We start from the raw sequence: 20526 nt of genomic DNA on the forward strand, positions 1-20526 counted from the left end.
TAAAAACGCCTCGCAGATTTTGTGGCATACCGCATGAGAAGTATCCAATGACTGGTGAGTATCAACCGCATCCCATCTGCCGTGACGCCTCTTGGACAACCTTAGACTACCGAGGATGATTCAGCCAACATTGAACAAGTATAAAAGTAAACCTTTACGCCTTGTTTCTTCCTTTCCCACTCTCCTCCTCACGGGCGGCCCTGGTGGTCTCACCGCACACATCACAGTCCTTACAGATAGCCGCTTACCGTCCTTTCACGTCCTCGTAAGTACTTTTCTTGTCGCTTAGCCATCAAACTCTCTTCTCTGCTCTTCCGTCCGCTTTCTCTCGCAGGCTCGTTCTTTCATATTCTACTTCGTAAGAGGGTCTTTTTATTTCTAGCCAAAACCCAGCCGGGCCATCTGGATCCGATCAACTTCTTTTACATTATCACGAACACCGATCTCTCCAATATGTGGATCCCAGCTGGATTCCTTGCAGAAGTGGCGGCCCGCTTGAGGAGTATAATGAGGCAGTTTCAAGCTATGCAGAGCCTGCTGGACAGGACGAACAAGCTGAAGAAGTTCCTTGGCCGGCGAATATCCCTGACAACACCCAACCGCGGTCCAACTACCATGGCCTACAAAATTCGGCTCTTCCAAATCCCTTCCAGTGCCCAGAATGCCCGTACAGTTTCCGCAGTCAAGGGCCTTTGACGTAAGCTGATCTGAGTTGTCTCTTTTTCCTATTTCTTGACCTGTCATTAACACGGCTAGATAGTCATCACCTCACGCAGCATAGCCGGCCGTTCAAGTGCGAAGTTACTGGCTGTGGAAAGGCTTTCAGCCAAAGTCCAGGACTCCGGCGCCACATTAATTCCGTCCATACACCGCCGTCGAGGCAAAAGAGATGGTATTGCTTGGTGGCTGGATGTAAGTGCAAGTTGGCCAGTGACGGTACATCGCGGAAAGATAGCCTCGATCGGCACATGAGAACACAGCACGGAAGGGGGGATCATCAGTCGTATGATGATACTACATAGTTTAGAATAGAAGGCTAATACACACTCCTTTCCGCTGTTGAAACATGAAGGACATTGTGAACTGTCCAGCATAGAGATAGTTTGACGATGGCTACGACTTACACCAAGTCCAGGCGGATGTAAGTGCGTACCAGGTATGCAAAATCTTTCCAAAGACGTTGGAAGTGGCCGGTATCATTGGCTTTGGCGTTGATGTTTCATTCTAAAGCTAGATATTCCGTTGTAACTATTGAAAACGAGGTTCTACCAAGAAAAATGGCCGTATAACGATCTGTCAACGGACATAACTTGGACTATATCTCTAGGCAATAGCGGAGCTTTCCCTTTTACCGACCAGATGACCCAGCGGTCAGCTCTGGTAAAGGTCGACCTATCGTGATTCCGTTTCTACAAGACTGTTTAATTGGTTGCGAGTTGAGTCGTCGGACATGTCATGTCAACTCTTCCACGGCTATCATCTAAATGTCCGTCGATACATGATGCCAAGAGCCCCGTTTCAAAGGTTCCATCCACATGCACCCATACAGAATAGTACCAAAACGTACTCTAAACGACGCATTGTCAGTGGAATGTCACCTTGTTCTTCATTTATAAATGCCGTTAGCCGCCCCCGCACTTTTAGCAAATATCAAGTCCTGCGTGTTTCGTATTAAGCTACGACTCAATAAACAAGTTTAAATCTCGTTTACATCGCTTATTTTCAGGTCTTCTTAAAGCTCCTACCTTTTCTGGAATAGAATACCCTCATGAGATGACTGTTTGGACCAATCAGGGGTATTTCAAAAGTGCATTCTATGGTCGCGTGTACGATTTGTGTTTGCCTCACCGTTAAGAAGGCCAAGGAATTAGTATCAATAGTCAGCCTTGCAGCATGGATATATACAGACCCCACAAACTTACAGTAAGCAGTGACATGTGTGCCTGTTAAAGTCCGTTGCTCCAGACCGGGCAGCAATGCGGTGCGCCTGACCAGCGAAGAAACCTAGCAAGTTAGAAGTGATTGATCTCCTTCCTATAGCATTTCCCTGCATTTTGACTGACCCCAGAGCTACGGAGTTTTCCAGCGCTAATGCCATGTTAGGCGAACGATCCCGACCATCGCCAAGTCCGTGACAATACGACAAAGACGATAATGCTGCCAAGAAAAGAATGGCATTCTTTGTACATTGCATCCAATACAACGGCTTAATGTTGTACCAGTCTTACTGGAGATATCGTGGGCCGAAAATAGCCATCATACACCTTGCCACGGTTCAAAAGCAAGATAAAACCATCGAACCCAGCGTATGGAAGCCAATCGTACCGGCTATTCGACAGCTTACGTAGCATCAATACTACCGTCTTTTTAATTTACACTTGTTGCATATCCCCCTCCGCCCCTCGCAAAATGAAGGTCATTTCTATTGTCCTCGTGGCTCTCGCCGGAGTAGCCTTCGCCAACCCAATCAATGCCGATGAGCCGCAACTCGAGAAACGTGCTAAAGTGAGAGTTTGACTGGCAGCTGAAACAGTTTGCCTGAAATTGCGAAATAGAATGGTCGAACTAACTGGTTTTAGTGGGTTAGTGTATCAGGAGGTGGTGCTGAGGGTTGAGGGCTAACAAGTACTGCTTCATGTCTTAGTGTGTAAGTGGAATTGACCCAGGCATCTCCAAACACGGGCTGAAAGTCGTGAATAATACTGACAATACTCCTCGACAGACCGTAGGTTTTCAGTTTCTTGAGACAATGGTCCAATGCTGATAGTCGACAACTCAGGGAGCCAACGGTGTTAGTATCCCCTTTGACAACCAGCGAACGCATGCCTCGAATACTAAGATATTTTTTTAGGGTGTAAGCTATTCATAAATGACATCTAATCGAATGCAAACTCGTACGACTAATGCCTCTGTGTGACTGCAGGGAGTAAGTGCCACGCGAACAGGAATAAGAGTTAAGCTAATTGTGAGGTGTAGTGGGTTCGTATTTACGGCCGGCTGCTCAGCTATTGACCAATATTTCTAATTCTCATTTAGTGTGTAAGTAATGCTTTGCTTTTGGATTATAACAAGATTATGAGCTAACTATCATTCATAGCCTGTTAGTGGCGAACCGAAATTCTCAACTTTACCGAACGCTAACCCTCTCAGGATGTCCGTTGAGGTCCTATCCCGACTATAGTGGCATTTAACTGAATACCACCAAACAGAACGTGAGAAAACCAAGTAACCAAGTGAATAATCTAAAACTAACACGCAGTCATAGTACGTACGTTGATATGCATGAGCGCTATCAGATATTGTACTTACCGCTAGCAGAGCGTACGTCATATACAGCCTGGACAATATCCTTGTGGCCGTCATTCTCACAAGATCAGTAGTGTGTGAGTCGCAAACATATAAGCCGTCTAGCATGAACTTGTCATACTAATGTCTTAGTGCGTACGTATCACATAACGGGCTACTATGATGACAAAGACTAAGCCGAGATGTAGCAATGTGTAAGTATTTGTTGATTTGGGCTTTTGGAAAGTGGCTAATTGTTGTCCAAGGCTGTGAGTGCTCAGACATAACATTGTCTTTATACATTGAGCATAGCTAATAACCTCATTAGGGAGTAAGTAGCATTAGAAATATTAATGTATGCTGCGATGCTAACATGATACAGAACGTGAGTTTATCAATAATATGACATGTTAAAGGGAATCTAAGCCTGACCTTATTGCAGTGGGTAAGTCGCGGCAGACATTGCACCAGCAGTACGACGAAAATGACACTGACACATATCAGGGTGTAAGTACTTCCCAAGTCCCAGCAATACATTGTTCTGTTGCACAATTACTAATTGCCATGTTCTGTAGTGCGTAAGTTGATAGTCAACCATGATCTGTATGATGGTTAAAATACTCAGACTTGTAATAGCGTGTAAGTGTCATAACCAAACTGCATGTTGTGCTGAAACTAACATTCAATAATTAGCCCGTAAGTTTAGCCACAAGATTTAAATTCCTGTTTGATAGCGTACTAACAATTCGTAGAAAGTAAGTTGCATCGCATCCTACAATCCTCCCGTTGCTGACCAGATTCAGGGTGTAAGTGCAAATCGCTGAACAATCTAACTCAACTAAACGCCAACAAATTGCTAGGGAGTAAGTATCTACATCAAAAAGTATTGTTCCCATGCTAACGATTTGCAGATTGTAAGAAATGCCCACCCCTGACAAACTGATTTCTGGCCAGTGACAAGTTAACACTTCCTAGTGCGTAAGTGTCATAACTATAAACAATTATAGGTCACCGAGTACTGTCATGCAGGGAAAAGTAACCAACCATATCAGGCTGTAAGTTTTTACTCCACACGTCAAAGCGATAATACGTGCTTCCGTCTAACTCGTGAGTATAGTGCGTAAGTTTTGCCACGCTGTCAGACACTATTATTCAGTGGCTCTTATCATCGTTAGGCATAAATTCGCCGACTCGAGCCCATTTAACACGAAGGAACCGACGCCTCGACGTGCAAGGCTCCGGCCTTGGTACATGCGATACGGCTGGACTTGGAAGCCTTCGGCCGTTGTATGGAGTTCTCCGATGGAGTTTAAGCTCGGCCGGTCGTTGGCGGGATATTGTAGCCTTTTAATTGACAAGGTCGGAAGACTGATTTGAGGATTTACTAAACGTAAAATTGAGATGAGAGTGATGTGAATAAGTGTATTGACCTTATTTCGTACAGATGTACCTGGTCAAGAATGGGAGAGTGTTGCATGAACTGACCTTCAAGCTAGCCTACGGAGTACACACAGCCCAGATCAACCCGAGGACTCGAAACCCATCTCTGGCAGTCTATTCAAATATAGAACAATGAGTATTTCCATGCAATTCCACTTCTGAAGTAAACGACTAGCTCATTTCGTACATCCAGATACCAGGGCCGTCATATTAGGCCCACGACTGAAGCATCTGCCGATATCGACATGTAATTTTCGGTTTATTCCATTAATTCTGTTTTACATTTTGCATTCTCCAGTGCAACACTTCTACAATACTTCAATGTTTACTGTCCATACTTTGTACCCGTGATGTCCCTCGCCCACGTGTACCATCTGCTGAGCACCATCGTCAATCCACATTCTCCACTCAGCCTCAACCTCAACCTCAACTCCCACCTCGCAACTCACACAATGTCCACCCCCAGCAACCTCATCATAGTATGCTGCCACGGCATATGGCTCGGCGGCCCCTCCAAAGGCCACAACGAATTCGAATGGCTCATCGCTGACTTCCAGCACGGCGAAACACCAACATTCATCGAGCACATCAAAGCCGGCATACGATGCCTCTCAGAAGATAGAAGCAACTCTGTCCTCATTCCCTCAGGGTACGTTGTACACCCCCCACTGTAAAACCAAATACTCACATAATCTAGAGCTCCTACTCGCAGGGAGACCTCCCTATCAGAGGCCCAATCCTATGTGAATGTCGCCATACAGAACGACTACTTCTCCCTTCTTGAGACACCAATCATAGACGGGGAGATACTTCTCGAGGAACGTGCCCTTGATTCATACCATAATGTATTGTTTAGTTTGACGTTGTTTCATACGCGGTTTGGGTACTGGCCGCAAAAGGTGACGATTATAAGTCATGCGTTTAAGAGGCCTCGGGTCGTGGATGGACATTGCGTCGCCATTGGGTTTCCGTTGGAGAGGGTGTCGTTTGTGGGTATTGATCCGCTGGGTTTGAAGGACAAGAAGGGTGCGATGGTGGGTGTGACGGAGGCGGTGGGTGATTGGGAGGATGATCCGCATGGAAGGGGGGATAAGTTGGCGTCCAAGAGGGCGAGGAGGAACGTTTGGGGGATGTGGCAGGGTGTTTTTGAGGAGGGGATATATGAATCTCGCAAAGGGGGTTTGAGGACAATTGGCCATGGCAAGATGGAGAGTTTGGCCGACGGGGAGAGGCCATGGTTATGATTGGATACTCTAAACTTGTGTCGTATTGTACGTCTATCATGCCTCTTCTAACCATCTAGCCGACTTGCCATATCACCATTCCTCACCCAGTCAAATCATAGTAAATCAAATCTTCGCCCTCCTCCTCCTCCTCGGCCCCTCCCCAACAACACGCACCAAAAACTCAACCGCATCCCTCACCATATCCGCACTAAACCTATGCCCAACCCCCTCATACACCCTATCATCAACCACCACCTCCCCATCCTTATACCACCCCCCAACAGCATCCTTCACCACCGCCAAGAACGGCTCGCCTCTCGCATACGGAACCAACTTGTCATCGCCCCCCGAACACGCCAGCACTTTCTTCCCGCGTATCCGCGCGTCAAAAATCCCCCGTAGGCGTGCCCGCTCCGACGACGACAGCGGCAGACACGGCACAGCGGAGCCGTTTGCCCCGAAAAGAATCGACTTAGGATCATGCGACTGACACGTTGACAGGAGGTCCCTTGGGAAGTATTTACTGCCTAGTAGGTCCTCATTCTTGGTATCCAAATTAGACCGCCTGGCCCGATTACACATTAAATCTGGCAAGTTAGCACCCGTCACGGCGGGAGAGCAGGCCAACATACTCAGGTAGTCGGGACATCCGACAATAACAACCGCCGCATCGATTCTCTCCTCCCCGAACCAGGACCACCATGCTGAATGCCCGCCGAGGCTCCATCCCAGACAAACATGGGCGTCTACATCTCTGCCGAGATACCCGCCCACGAGATCCATCAGACCGCTCATGTCACTCACGCCGCCTTTAACAATGCCAGCCATGTCGATAGCATGCTTCTCGTTGCCCTTGTCCCAAGCGTGGTTGGCAAGTTCACTGACGAGCCTTGAGCCATGGTTCGGCATGTCGAATGAGAGAGCTACCAGGCCACGAGACTGGGGGGAGGATGAGTGGTGCCATGCATCAAGTGTGCGGCGAGCAATGTCCTGCATGCGGGCTCTTGTTCGGGTCCGTGGGTGTAATAGCCACAGACAAGTTAGTGGAATATCTGGACTGGCAAGCTCGTTGAGGCCGTAGACGTCGACGAGCAGACCTGCCATGGGGATGGTGGACATGGATATGGGGGGCGCGGGGTCGAGGCCCTTGGTTGAATATTCATCCATTGTGACGATTGTTGTAGATGCTCTGGGAGGATGAATTGGCGGAGAAAAGTGCAAGGTCGGGTAAAGGTAGACGTATATGCAGATGCTAATGTGATGTTGATGAGCCGAGGCCGGGCTGCTTGTCAAGGATCAATCGATCTTATACCCGCATCCTGTTCATGCCCCACGGTGGCGCAACCAATCTCGCGACAATTGCCGGCCAGCCTATGATTCATGATGTGCCAAAGAGCAAAGGCCGGGATGGAACAAGGTTGAAAGTCTGCTGAAATTCATCAACTAGTTTGTTTACTTGCGGTCAATTAGACTGGCTCTCAGACACGGTACCTATAACAAATATATCATGACCGAATCGAATTCCTCTCAAGGCCTCATCCCACAAAGAACATTGAATCGCCCAAAACATTCATCCACAACGCTCACAATGCATCAGTTTGACAAAAGGAATAAATCATATCAATATCGCCATGCTCCAGACAAAAGATCGCCTGACTACCGTAACGCCTGCAGTTATAACCGCCATTTTCCTAACATCCCGCCGAGCCCAAAATTTCTTTCTTCCACCGTTCCCACCATGTAGCGTGTAGCCTCTTTTCCTATTCTGCGTCTTTCTTCGTCTTGTTTGGTTGTTTGTTCTCATCCGTATACGACGAACCATATACAATTTCTGCTTCGCATCTCCTTCCGCTACAGCACGGCTCCTCAAAATTAATCCCTCCGTACTAGCCCAGGCCGGTAGCTAGCAATAGGCGGCATCGAATGGTATCTTAAATTGCGTCTTCCCATCTCCTCCACTTAGCCTGTCTGCATGCACAGGTGCACATTCACTCCCTTCTCCCTGTGTAGGTCCAAGCTGCCATTGCTTAGTCAACTTTCCAGTGATCAGGCTCGTCTGTGCCCAGGTACAGCTCCACGCCGTACAACACCATGGTCAGACCGACATTGATCCATCTCCATGTGCTGCCCCCAACGTCGCCTCCCCTTAGAGTCCAGCCGTCGGGGCCTTCGCTCGTTGAAAAATGTTGCAGAAGCAAGCTCGTGTACACTGACACCAGGATGGACGGTGAGAACCAACTCAGAAATCCCAGCACCTTGTTGGCTGTTTCCGAGTCCTCAAAGTCGGGATCCTCCATGAGGGCACGTGCGCCAAGATCACGCACCGAAGGAATGATTCTCGTCGCCGAGTAAAACACGAAAAGTCGATACGTCAGGGAAATTATGACTGACGGTGTGATTGTTTGGAAGGCGGCGTACAAAAGGGCCAAGGCAGAGTGGATGGCCGACGGCAACGAGCCCAAAATATGGAGCAGCGTTGAGTAAGAGGCCATGATGACCGGTGGTAGAGGTGGAATGTCAGGTTGCGATGAAGCCTGGCCTTCGATTTCTTCTGACGGCAGATAATCCGTAAATATTTGATAAACGCACAGCACGACGTAAGCAAACAGGAGTGAGCTTTCAATAGGGTTTCCGCGCCCACTCCCAATGCCGTAAGCACAAAGAAAAACTGCTGTGGTCATGGTTACGCCGATGAGTGTTGCATCCAGGTTGCTGATTTGCGGAAATTGTGCAACTCGCCAAAGGAAGTATACGGCACTGGCGATAATGGAGCCAGAGAATGCCAACAGTATTATCTGTTGTTTTCTTCTATTAGCATGGCATAAAAGTAAAGACAGTATAGGAAAGATTGCACTCACCACCCAGGTGTCACTTCGTCCTCTATTCACAAGCCAGCGAGTGATCTGGCCCGCTGCCTGAATGACGAGAAGAGTGCAAAAGCCCTCGAGAAGCTGGAAGATGGGGCCAGAGTATCGAAGAATACTGTCCCAGCTACCCAACATGAGAGTCTCCAAGACGCCATATTTCCCAAACATCCACTCCGTCCAACTCGTGCTCTTGGATTGGAAGATGCCTCCTAATGTCCTCTCAACCCAGTTCGTGCTTCCGGCGTCAACGGCAAACTGACCGAGGGCCCAGATAAGAAGTGAAGGAATGACAATCCACTGCGAAAGCCTGAGAATGTTAAAGACGGTCGAGCCGAGGCGTGACTTGGTCGGAGTCACGATGCGGATTGCCGAGTATACGAGGTAGTAGATGAATAGCGACAGGCTATACGCCAGCCCGCTATCACGGCCGCCGACATCGAAGGCGACGGGTATTGACAAGACGATGCTAAAGAGGAAGATGGAGCTGCAAAAGATGCTGAATAACCACCACATCGGTGCGGCAGGGCGGCGGGCTCGAGCCGTGCCGGTCGACGGAGGGAAGAAAAGGTGTCGTTAGAAGCTGCGTGCGATGCAAGTCGAAGGACAGTTGCTTCTCTCGTCTGGTTGGATCGGTCGGTCTTGTGTTGAGCTCTTAAGGTCGCTTGCGAGCCGCAGAAGCTTTCACAAGCTCATGTACAGATGTAGCTCAACGTGTCGTGTGTTTGGCCAAGCTGCGCTCGTGCGGTGTACTGCGCAGGAACCGCCTGCGGGACAGATGCTGATCGACGTCACCTGTTCTTTGCAACACACCAAGAGATGAGTCGCCGTCTGGTTGAGCGCAAGCGCGTGGCTTTTTTAATGATGGTGTGTTGATGCCAGCCAGGACGCGCTTGTGGTTGGACGAACTGGGCCTGCAATCTAAGATGATTAAGGCAGCCCACCAGCTTTTTTTTCTCTGTCTCTTGCAGTCACCCGCCCGCCCGCAATGTGCCGTGGGAAGCAAGTGTAAAGGTGTCCACAATTCTCAAGTAGTTCACGGTGAGTAAAATTGGCACAAGCTGAGCTGGAATGAACTGTACCTTATCGCCGTGTTATCTGCACGTGAAGGCCCGTGGAAGTGGAAGACCACACGGGTTGTTCATTCATTGGCACTGGCACTGCGAGAAGTCATGGAGTCCAGGAATACCCGGGGTAATGTTCAAACAAGAGAGTTCACCACAGAGGGCTGTTTCTGTACCATGAAGTCGAATCGAAATGTGGATGGCCTGTTGAACTGTTCAGTCGAGCTGTGAGCTGCAAGCTATGAGAGCCAGACCAGCCTCGAGTGTGTTGCCGTCGGAAGGCTCCGTCCAGGCACACCACGGGCATGTGCAGGGAAGCAAGCTGCTGTTGAACCACTTGTGCCACAAGGGAGGGCGAGTTCAAGATGCGATTTCTCCAAAAGGCGATGTCCCAACATATATATGCTGCTTTTCTTGAGATGCTGAGAGAAAACGATCCATCTCTCGGATGAACTGGAACTGCACGCCTTGGGCGTGTTGGAAAGACCAGACACTTTGATAGCACATCGCGACTTCCAGATTGGTCCAGAGGTCGCGTGGGCCAGACCGCTCCTACCACATGAGCTTCACCGACTGCGCCGTCTTTTTCCTGCAGAAACGAAGATCTACACGTCCAAGCCACTAAACCTCAGTTACGATGTTCGCATTCAATCAAGAATACTCTGGCAGGACTCAACATGATCAGCTTGTATGTTTTATGGCCTTTTTCTTTGTTCATTTTTCCCCCTTTTTCTTTGTAAGTGTTCTGGTAGGCTGAACAGTCCTATCCCTGTGCTGTTCATTTCTCTTCATGATCAATGATGATCGATGGACAATGCCTGGTTAGGCTGTAGGCACCCGACACCTCACATGAGCTTGCTTGGTTGCAACAAGATGGCGTTTCTACCCTGATGACATTCAAGAGCCGCCACCGTAGGCATCTTCAACTTATCAGGTCTCAATCGGCCTAGAAACCTAGAGTGGAAAGTGTAGTATCACGGCTTCGAGCCTAGTCTATTTATCCTCAAACCAGTCCAATACGTCCCTGCGATACAGGCATAAGCACGGAGACGTGAGAGCGAGTCGAAACCCCACCCGAAGAGTGGCATTCCCTCAAGAGTCAATCCAGGTCTAGCTGCCTCTAGATGACGACGTGAGGAGCAGGCAGGAAATCAAGAGAGTTGCCCAACCTGGTTATCAGACAAACTCTGCCGGCCAAACCCGAAGTTCGTACGAGGCGATCTAGGCTAAATGCTCGCTTATCAAGTCGACAAGTACCAGGAGTAGGACCAAGTTACATTCCGATGCGCTTTCGCGGTTTATCGCGAGAAGTCCTCACCAGATCGTTGTTACTGCAATATATGCAACCGTCTTTGACCAAGGATATGGTGTTTTTACGAGCCGCCGAAGCACCAATCCAAACATGCCCTTCGGCTGATTGGTGCCGTGCGCCAACACGGATGGTCCCGAACATCAATCCGAGATCAGGAATTAAAAATGACAATGATCTACAAGACTGCAGGTTTCCAGTACCCAGGGTAGCGGATGTGTAGCCTTGATGTCTAGAAATCTACAGGACATTTTCCTGCAGCAGCAGTAACAACAACTGCAGTGCAGTACCTACCGTACTTCGCTAGGCATACAACACAAATAAGCTTAACAGTCAATCAAGTTGCTCACCAAGTGGATCCAAGGGTGTGGAGGCAAGGCACCATCTACAGAGAACTTGGCGAGGTTTCGGAATTGCGTGATGCAGAGGTTGTAATTGCGCCTTCAAGTTCGCAATGTACTATCGAATGCAACTGTTGCTGAACCCTTGTGTTTGACCCGATAGCCCGAGATTGTGGCCTGTCGCTTCTTCCGTAGGTTATTCCCTTTCCATTTGGCACTGTACGTTGCTGATTCTCTGCGTAGGAACAAAATGCGAATGACTTGTGTGTAGACGTCATGGTGAGATAAACGGCCGTTGGGTGAGAGAATGTCTCCGCTCGCCCCGATTGAACCACTTTAAACCACTTTAAGGACAGAGATTTCAACTTGGCATTGTTGTCCATGACAGTGCCGTTGAGCATCACGGTTTTATCGGATTGTGTTGCCATCCAGTTGAGAAAAATGGCGGCATTGCGTTCGTGTGGCAACCAGTACGGCGGCGCCGAGGCCAAGCGGCAGATCTCAGATTCATCACTTGGCAGATTGCATGGCTTGATTTGTCTCAACCATCCATCCATCTCTGGCGCCGCATTTTTTTACCATTTGTTTATTTGGCTGCCTGATTGCACCCATGTATCTATCGTTGGCTGCTGGCATGGGCAAATGGCCGCTCAACGTATCCCAACACTGAGAGGCAACAAGGCAGTCTCTGCCATTCGACCAAGTCGTTCTCGGAGCACATCATCAGTTTCGACTCCACAAACATCCCCAAAGACAAGGTAAAACATCCGTCAAAAGCATGGGTAATCTGTGTGGCGTGCCCACCCCAAAACGTCATGGTACCCACTCTGTCATGACTTGAATGTTCCTGTTGGCAATTGGGCCTTTTCCGTCGGACGGGACGCATTTGGGAAGATTCCCATTCGACGTCTTTGTCCATGGCGCCCGCTACTCTGGCGCCGTCACTTCACCACCTCCGCTGGACCCATTCTTCGCAGGTATTTGGGGGAACCACGACCGGGGGGCCACCATTTGCAAAGTCAAGTCAATCCAGTGCGGCCAGAGTGAACGAGATGCTACCTACCTAGGTAGTACTTGACGAGTTTGGTACGAGTAAGGAGCATTTGATCCTACGGACGCGGAGCTAGCAAGCCAAATGAATGCTGGTGACGGATCCCCATCAATTTCGGTCGTGACCCGTCAGCATGACGGACGGTTGAAATACAATCGCGTGCCCACGTTGCCATTTGGCTTTTTCGACTTCTCATCACCTAACGTGAGCCCGGCTGTGATACTGACGGTATTATTGTTGTTTTCTTTTTCACCCTACTTCGTTGTATGGTCGACACATGCCTATTCAGCATCGTTTCCACATAAACACAAACCGTCACCACCAACCCGAATGACACCGTCGTTGCATTGAGATTCTCTCCCAATCTTGCTCTCAACAAGCAACATCCAATACACCTCTCCAGACATTCACCATGTCAGACAAAGTCCGTTCCGGCTCCGTCTCCGGTCACCGGGACCTTGAATTCGGCAAAGGTCGCTCCGCCAAATTGGCCTCCGTCTTTGGCGGTAATGGCGTCACTGTTGGCCCTCGCATCTGCGACCTCCCCGACTACCTTAAGCAAGAAGTCTCCGAAACCGAAGGCGAGTCCAGCGAGGCCATTCTCAACCGCCAGCTCGCCTCTGAAGATGGCGCCGCAATCCAATACCGCACCTGCTCCTGGCAAAAAACGGCGGCCCTCCTCTTCAGCGAGTACATCTGCCTTGCCATCATGAGTTTTCCCTGGTCGTACAGCTACCTTGGCCTCGTCCCCGGTCTGATCTTGACGGTTGTTGTCGCCGCCATTGTACTGTACACGAGTCTGATCCTGTGGGAGTTTTGTCTCCGCCACCCCGAGGTTCGCGATGTTTGCGATCTTGGCCAGACGCTGTTTTGGGGCAAGAAATGGGCCTGGTGGGGAACAGCAGTCATGTTTGTTCTCAACAACACCTTTATTCAGGCACTGCATGTGCTTGTCGGCGCAGAGTATCTCAACACCATGACGGAAAAGACGTCCATTGGTGGATGCCGCACCGTCGAGTTCTCGGTTGTCATTGTCGTGATTTGCTGGCTGGCGTCGCTCCCGCGGACATTCAGTATGATGTCCAAGCTGGGCACTGCCTCGGCCTTCTTCACCTTGATCAGTGTCGTCTTGGCCACGGCCTTTGCGGGTGTCCAGGGCAAACCAGCTGGATATACGCCTGCAAAGGGTGAGCCCATCGTCACCGCTGTGCCCGTAGCGAGCACCACCTTTGTCCAGGGAATGGCGGCCTTTTTGAATATTAGCTATACGTTTATCGGCCAAATTACCCTGCCTAGCTTCATTGCGGAAATGCGTGACCCTCGGTATGTTTTCTGCCGGCGAGATAATGCTGAGAGAAGTCTCCAAAACTAACGCCTTGTCTAGTGAATTCCCCAAGTCCCTCTGGGCATGCACAATCGCCGAAATCATCGTCTTCAGCGTTGTCGGAGCCGTCATCTACGCATACAGCGGCAATCAGTACGTCAAGGCGCCTGCGTTTGGCTCCCTCGACGACTTGTACAAGAAGGTCTCCTTCTCCTTCATGATCCCCACCATTATCTTCCTTGGCTGTCTGTACGCTTCGGTAACGGCGCGATTCGTCTTCTTCCGTCTCTTTAGAAATTCGAAACACTTGAGTGACCATACTGTTGTGGGCTGGGGTTCCTGGGCCGCTATTCTCCTGACAACCTGGATCTTCGCCTTTTTCATTTCCCAAGTTATTCCGTTCTTTTCTTCTCGTGAGTCCCGCATCTCAAACTTTGAACCACACGTGAACATCGGAACTAACCGTGATAGTCCTCTCCGTCATGAGCTCCCTTTTCGACAGCTGGTTCGGCTTCATCTTCTGGGGCGTAGCCTACTTCCGAATGCGCACCGCCGACAAGAAGATTGGACGTGAGCGCAACGTCATTGGCGACTGGTTCTCCATGGGCCTCAACGTAATCATCATCCTGACGGGCTTCTTCTTCCTGACAGCAGGAACATATGCCAGTGTACAGGGCATTATTGATTCGTTCAACGCAGGTGAAGTCGGTGGTGTGTTTAGTTGTAAGAGTAACGGCGTATAAGCGTTGAAGACAAAATCGTGGTTTGAGGTGCAAAACTAAAACGAAACGACTTCGGGATTTTTTACGAGAACTTTATGACTGGGAAGAGGACTGGTGCGGCATTATATACGATTTGCATGCCATTTTATGGCTTTCTTGGCTTTTCTTCATGTGCGAGAATATTGGGTGGCGCTTGGCTTGGCTGTCTTGGCTCATCCAGGGTGGTGGTGCTGATCGATGACATGGCCGGGAAGTGGGTGAGGGGGCAGGCGGATTATGATACCTGGGCAATGATGTTTTTCTGTGCATGTGCATTTTTGTGATGTCATTTTGCGGTGTTGTTCGTAGTACCATTTCCATTCTGATGTCCCAAGTGTTGGTCAAACTCGAACTACGATATCCGAATGGCGCTCTCAGTACATGTACGTCCAGTTGGTGCTGACATAGAAGTAAGTTGATGGCTGTAGCTGTCAAAGCCACTGGCAATCAGGACGTTCTTCGCAATGACAAAAGAGCCGTGTCTTGTCTGTTGAATGCATATTCTATAATGTACAGATGTCGCTATATGTTCCCAGCCCGTTACTCATACTCCTATTGTACAGCTCCATAGCCCAGATTCCAAACTTTGGACAACCTACAATTCATTACTCTCGCCAAACCGCCATTCCTACACCTTACTTAAATTACGGCAGTAGTCCACTCTGCAATTCCGTCGAGCTATCTGCCACCCTTTTTTGGCTGCGTCTCGGACGGTAGCCACCTTGACGGCGGAGGCTGTTCATCTTGTGTAGCATCTTCTTCGGGGAGGAGGGCAGTAATCCTCGTCTTTCTTTTCTCAGGCCGTCCAAAGATATCCTCGTGACTGATGTGCTTCTTATCGGGATCGACAACATGGCCTCGTACTTTGTACATGGCGCTGTTGTACGCACTTAAATGCTCCTGCTGCTGCTTCTCAAGATGCTGCAAGTTCTTGGAGAGCTCGTCGTTCTCGCGCCCCTCGAGGTCTTTCTTTATGCTGCGAATGGCTTTGCCATATCCGTCGGCTTGGTTTTTGTGGTGAGCGGCGGTTTGTTGGAGTTTTCGGACGTTTTCTGATGTCGACGGCGGTGCTGGGCTGCCGCCGCCGCGCACGTCTCGGAAGACAGAGCTTTTCATGGGAGAGAGGTGCCAGTGTCTTCTGGCTTGCTTGAACTCCCTAGCCTCTTCAGATGTCAGCGGTCTTTCTTGAGACAACCGGATATAGCGCCAGAGTTGCGACCGACCTGGCCGCCTCGTCTTGATCTTCCTGCTTGGTTCTACTCCTTGCGTTTGGTAGAACTCTCGGATCATGTAGAGGCTTCCTGTTACGACAACTGGTCCTTCGCCCGCTTTGCCGCATGCCCATTGCACTCCTTCTCCGATAGTGGGCTCACCGCCGTAGAGACGAGACTCGTCTTTGATAACTTGTGCGGCTACGTCACGGCCAAGTTCGGCTGGTGCAGGGGGTGGATCGTTGGGTCCTGGGGTGTACTCGACGAATGCGAGGTTATCCTGCGGACGAATCAAGGTCTCGATGATTTTTGAGAACGGCTTCGACTTGCTCGACGATAGTCCAATTACCCAGGATACTGGCTCGCTGGTGGCCCGTAGATTGCCGTCCACGTATTTCGCCAGTGCCTCTACTCCTAGCATGTTGTGGGCACCGTCAACTAGTATTGACTTTTGGCGAGTGCCGCTGGTCAGTCCCGACACATTGACTTGCTCCATTCGCCCAGGTAGTTGAGGTTTCAGTGATAGTAGCTTGTTGACATCGATTGAGAGATTTGGGAACAAGTTCCGGAAAGCCAAAGTCGCGCAAAGCAAATTTTGCTGCTCGTAGTCTTGAAGTTTGAATCTGTCCTGGTCGAGATCCTCTATTAATGGCAAAGCCTTGGATGATAGGCTCACTTGCGTTCCCACTGATTGGGCGTGATCTCGAAGAACATCCATGACGGAGGCAGGGTTGGTATGATCGACAATACACGGGACTCCGGGTCGCATGATTCCGGCCTTGACTTTTGCGATTTCCTCAATAGTGTTGCCCAGATACTCTTGGTGGTCGAGGTCAATCTTGGAGATGACTGTGACGGCTTTCTCCTTCATCGCATTCGTGGCATCTGTTGCACCACCCATGCCAACCTCGACTATGCCATACTGCACGTTCATTTTGTTGAAGACTCGAAAAGCTGCGGCGGTTTCCAGCTCAAAGGGTGTCAGGTCACCTAGGCCGACGTCCCCGGCAAAAGTCCAGCCAGAGGCAATTCGTTTGTACGCCTCCTCCACGTGTTGAATCTCCATTTCGTACATGCGCTTGTTTATGTACAAGCCGTTGATGGTAATGCCATTGTGACGCTCAGGTAAGGCCGGTGATATATAGGTACCGTGGCTAAGACCGGACAGCTTGAACATGCCCGCCAGCAAAGCACATATTGATCCTTTGCCATTGGTGCCACCGACATGAACTCCAATCCATTTTTGCTCATCAGGAACGACGCGACTGATGCGCTCCAGTCCCAGCTTAATGTTGCGATGCCCTATGGCCGTCTTCTTTTGGGCGGGCATGGCGGCTCTGATGCGAGCTAAGGCTCTTTGAATGTCCTTTGCAGCCGGCATCGTGGGTTAGGCCCAGCAACCTACAGACGGTTAACGCAGGCTTGGCCAGCAGGCTAGGAGAGCATGTATAAGCAACTCATCAAGGCCAGTGACCAAAAGGAACCGTGTTTGCCTGGTTGTGGTGGGATAGCTGTTGATGGCTCAGGATGATGGACAAGCTGAGCTGAAGCTCAGTCTGAAGTTTGAATCCGAAAATCGGTTTGGCCCTGGATAGCACCAGCCACACAACCCGGTTATCACAGCCACATTGGATATGCAGGGGTCTCATTTGCGCCTCACTCAGCATGAACCAGGTTTCATGATGTGGGACTTGTTTCCTAACTGTTCCTCGCATACTCCCCAGGCGTTCATGTTAGCAACTATGTCCTTGCAGATCCTTGCGAAGCAAAGCGCTCAAGATGGGAAGTCGCAGGCGTCGCAACTGTCACGGCGGCGCCGCCAGAAAAGTTTTTGGAACTTTTCAGGTGGCCGGCCGTTCGGTCTTTACCTGGACTGTCTCAGCAACTGAGCCCCGTCCCCTGTCTGGTCTTTCGACTTTCCACTTCCCGCCTCATGAGCGTTTCCCTCTTGAGCAACCATCTCCATCTCCATCTCCATCGCCAGCTCCATCTCCGTCAAATCTCTTCCCCATCTTTTGCCCATCACGCGCACGCGCCCATCTATCGCCGCCGCTCTGTTCTTTGTTTCTTTGCCAAACCGCGCACATCTTCTGGGCGTATTGTCTTTGCCTTTTGTCTGCTCTTTTTGTTTCAACCCTTTTTTCCAGTTTCGCGACACATTCGCTGAGCGTTGAATCACAAAATCGTTCGATCGCCAACAGTCATACGACTTGGTCACCTCGGCCAAGGATCCTTGCCAACCGCACCGCACAGTTATCGACAAACGCTCGGTTTGCACGTCGCAAGCGCGTCGAAATCAAATACACGACACCATGGGTCTTCCGTAAGTGTTTCTTCTCCCAGCCTCGTCCCTTTGGCCTCAGTAGTGTCCGGTTGTAGCTGTCGACTCGTGACTTCGGCGCGCGCGTGCATCTATCATCGTCGTTTTATCCTATATCTTCATCCTTCCTGTGCCCTCGTATCGCAGTATTCAATGCGACTGTCTTCCACGCGAGTGTGCAACTACGTATTGTGTTGTCCCCAACGCGTGTCAGACGAGATGTGAGCAATGGAACTGCACCTCCCTAGTTTGCAACCTCATCCTGCTACTCCTCCCAGTCAATCCTCGCCCAGTCTCTCGTATTTGCACAGAGCTGTAACTGATAGCGTTATTTGTGGTAGATTGTTTGTAGAGCCAATCGAGTCAAACTTGCCCAGCAAGGTTGCCTCCAAGACGGAAGCTGCCTCGCCTCCGCCCCCGCGACGCACAAACCGATCAGAAATTCGCGAGCGTCGCAATGGCATTAGACGCGCAGGCGTTCGAATTTACAGCCCTAGAGAACGGAATTTACCACACAATACACGAGAGCGCCTGTTGCCATGGGTAGAATCGCCATCGTCCCGGGCTCAGGATCCTACTGGCACAGCAGCAGACCGTCGATCGGGAATGTTTCGCGAGGTGCTTCGAGAGATGAGTGGAAGTGATGAACGTCGTAGAGAGCGCCTTGAGGAGCGCATGAGCTCTCTTTTCAACCACAGTTGGAGAGATGCCACTCCAAACACAGCACCAACTGAACATGAGAATATGTCTGAAGGGGTAGACCTTGGATGGTGGCCTGGAGAATCTCCCCGTTTTTCTCATTTACGGCAATCACGACTCGTAAGCCAGCCCTTCGAAACCTTTATTAGCACTGGTTGCGTTCAATCTTTATTGTTAACCTCCTTTTTGCAGACACCACAAATTCGGGTTACTGGGCTTCCGGAAGGTACTCGGCCTCCCCCTGCTCGCAGAAGCCATATTCCACCACCGCAAGAACCGGTGGACTCTCGTGCTGGAGATATCCGTCCACCCGAACCTCGTTTAATTCGCAGCCTCAATGCCCGTCAAATGATGCCTAGTCGACGTGCTGCGCAGGGCCTGGATGGTCTCGGGGACCGAGAGAGAAGTTTGAGCCCTGAGGTGTGGGATACACTCCTGTCCACGCTGACACCAGACCCCCAACCGCCGAGCGTTGGGTCGTCATTCGCATCCGTGACGGCATCGCAAACTGCTGGTCCGTCCTCAGGAACGCCAACCTCTGCGCCAGACATCACAGAGGATGCGCCCCTGGATGCGCCATGTGAATCAGGATGCGAAAACTCGGACATGGAAATGGATGACCCAGACTACGAGCACCCCGATTTCGCGAGGATTCGACGACAGAGAAGTGAAGCGGCGGCGGCGGCACAGCAGTTGGCTGCCACAAACGAAAGGTTTAGGGCCCAGCTAGGTGCGGAAGCCGGTTTCCACGCACAGTTGTTCACGCCGACAGGCCGCACAACAAGACAAATCAATACTCCCAACGGACCTCTAACCATTTACGAGTCCACGGGGCGACTTGGTCAACCACTAAATGCATCTCGTTGGAGGAGACCACTCAGCAGTACTAATCCGTATGGCATCTGGATCGGCCAAGCCCCGGTGGGTGCATCTGGTGAGGAAGACCGGGATCCCGATGGACCCCTTCAGCATGCAGGGGAAACTCCTTCTTCAACACACGCCAACCCCATGGCCTCTGAAGATGACTGGGCAGGCATGCAACGCATCGTCCGTAGCCTTGCCCGAAGAGAAGACATCCCGGATGAGTGGTGGGCTGATGCTGGCCTCAGCCGCACACTCAGACAAGAAGAAACGAGTACGACGGGCAGCAGTACTCCACGACAAAATATTTAAAGCATTCATCGCGTTTTGGTGAAATGGCGCAATGCATTTGTTAGTTTGAAGAGCAACGGCGACATAAAAGTGTTTTATGCAAAAGCAACGAAATACAATGCAAAAGTATACACATAATAGGGAGGAGAGACCTTGAATGAGGTAATGATTGTATTATATACGCCATTTAGCGCAGGGGCATAGTTGCTAGATACCAGCTGGTGCATTGGATGGGTTGAAGACCATGGATTCGAATGGGAATATACTGGCATACTTGCTTGAACACCAACCAACGTACCTTGACTGTGACAACTTGACCTTGCCAACTACTCGATCGAATGTGAAAAAGGGTAGAGTACGTACGGTCAGAGGCCATCTAATGCTGTACCGCATTCGGGTGCATTTATCCTGAGCAAGTTTCGGGCCTAATGAGACAACAAGCCTACAACCAGGATACACCCGGTGCCATGATTCGCAGG

General features: G+C 50.2%; 6 protein-coding genes across 6 annotated transcripts; 3 read left to right on the plus strand and 3 right to left on the minus strand.

The window, feature by feature from the left end:
* Positions 1-453: 453 nt before the first annotated feature.
* VFPPC_18138 (hypothetical protein) lies at positions 454-1022 on the plus strand (the record flags this gene model as incomplete). The annotated part of the gene is made up of 2 exons (XM_022429794.1): positions 454-688; positions 757-1022. 2 exons carry the CDS (start codon positions 454-456, stop codon positions 1020-1022), a joined length of 501 nt encoding a protein of 166 aa, XP_022285206.1.
* Positions 1023-6074: 5052 nt separating this feature from the next.
* Positions 6075-7118, minus strand: VFPPC_09372 (alpha/beta-Hydrolase; the record flags this gene model as incomplete). The annotated part of the gene is made up of 2 exons (XM_018287918.1): positions 6075-6538; positions 6584-7118. The coding sequence occupies 2 exons, from the start codon at positions 7116-7118 to the stop codon at positions 6075-6077; spliced, it is 999 nt and encodes a 332-aa protein (XP_018139253.1).
* Positions 7119-7978: 860 nt separating this feature from the next.
* Positions 7979-9331, minus strand: VFPPC_14590 (ER membrane protein; the record flags this gene model as incomplete). The annotated part of the gene is made up of 2 exons (XM_018292358.1): positions 7979-8746; positions 8810-9331. The coding sequence occupies 2 exons, from the start codon at positions 9329-9331 to the stop codon at positions 7979-7981; spliced, it is 1290 nt and encodes a 429-aa protein (XP_018139252.1).
* Positions 9332-12992: 3661 nt separating this feature from the next.
* VFPPC_14589 (neutral amino acid permease) lies at positions 12993-14647 on the plus strand (the record flags this gene model as incomplete). The annotated part of the gene is made up of 3 exons (XM_018292357.1): positions 12993-13903; positions 13965-14317; positions 14376-14647. 3 exons carry the CDS (start codon positions 12993-12995, stop codon positions 14645-14647), a joined length of 1536 nt encoding a protein of 511 aa, XP_018139251.1.
* A 696-nt stretch (positions 14648-15343) lies between these two features.
* VFPPC_09371 (dihydrofolate synthetase Fol3) lies at positions 15344-17257 on the minus strand (the record flags this gene model as incomplete). Its single annotated transcript, XM_018287917.1, has 1 exon — positions 15344-17257. One exon carries the CDS (start codon positions 17255-17257, stop codon positions 15344-15346), a length of 1914 nt encoding a protein of 637 aa, XP_018139250.1.
* A 931-nt stretch (positions 17258-18188) lies between these two features.
* Positions 18189-20068, plus strand: VFPPC_09369 (hypothetical protein; the record flags this gene model as incomplete). The annotated part of the gene is made up of 3 exons (XM_018287916.1): positions 18189-18199; positions 18538-19015; positions 19088-20068. 3 exons carry the CDS (start codon positions 18189-18191, stop codon positions 20066-20068), a joined length of 1470 nt encoding a protein of 489 aa, XP_018139249.1.
* Positions 20069-20526: the final 458 nt, after the last annotated feature.

This window comes from Pochonia chlamydosporia, chromosome 7, assembly GCF_001653235.2.
Source record: "Pochonia chlamydosporia 170 chromosome 7, whole genome shotgun sequence".
Classification (NCBI taxonomy): Eukaryota; Fungi; Ascomycota; class Sordariomycetes; order Hypocreales; family Clavicipitaceae; genus Pochonia; species Pochonia chlamydosporia.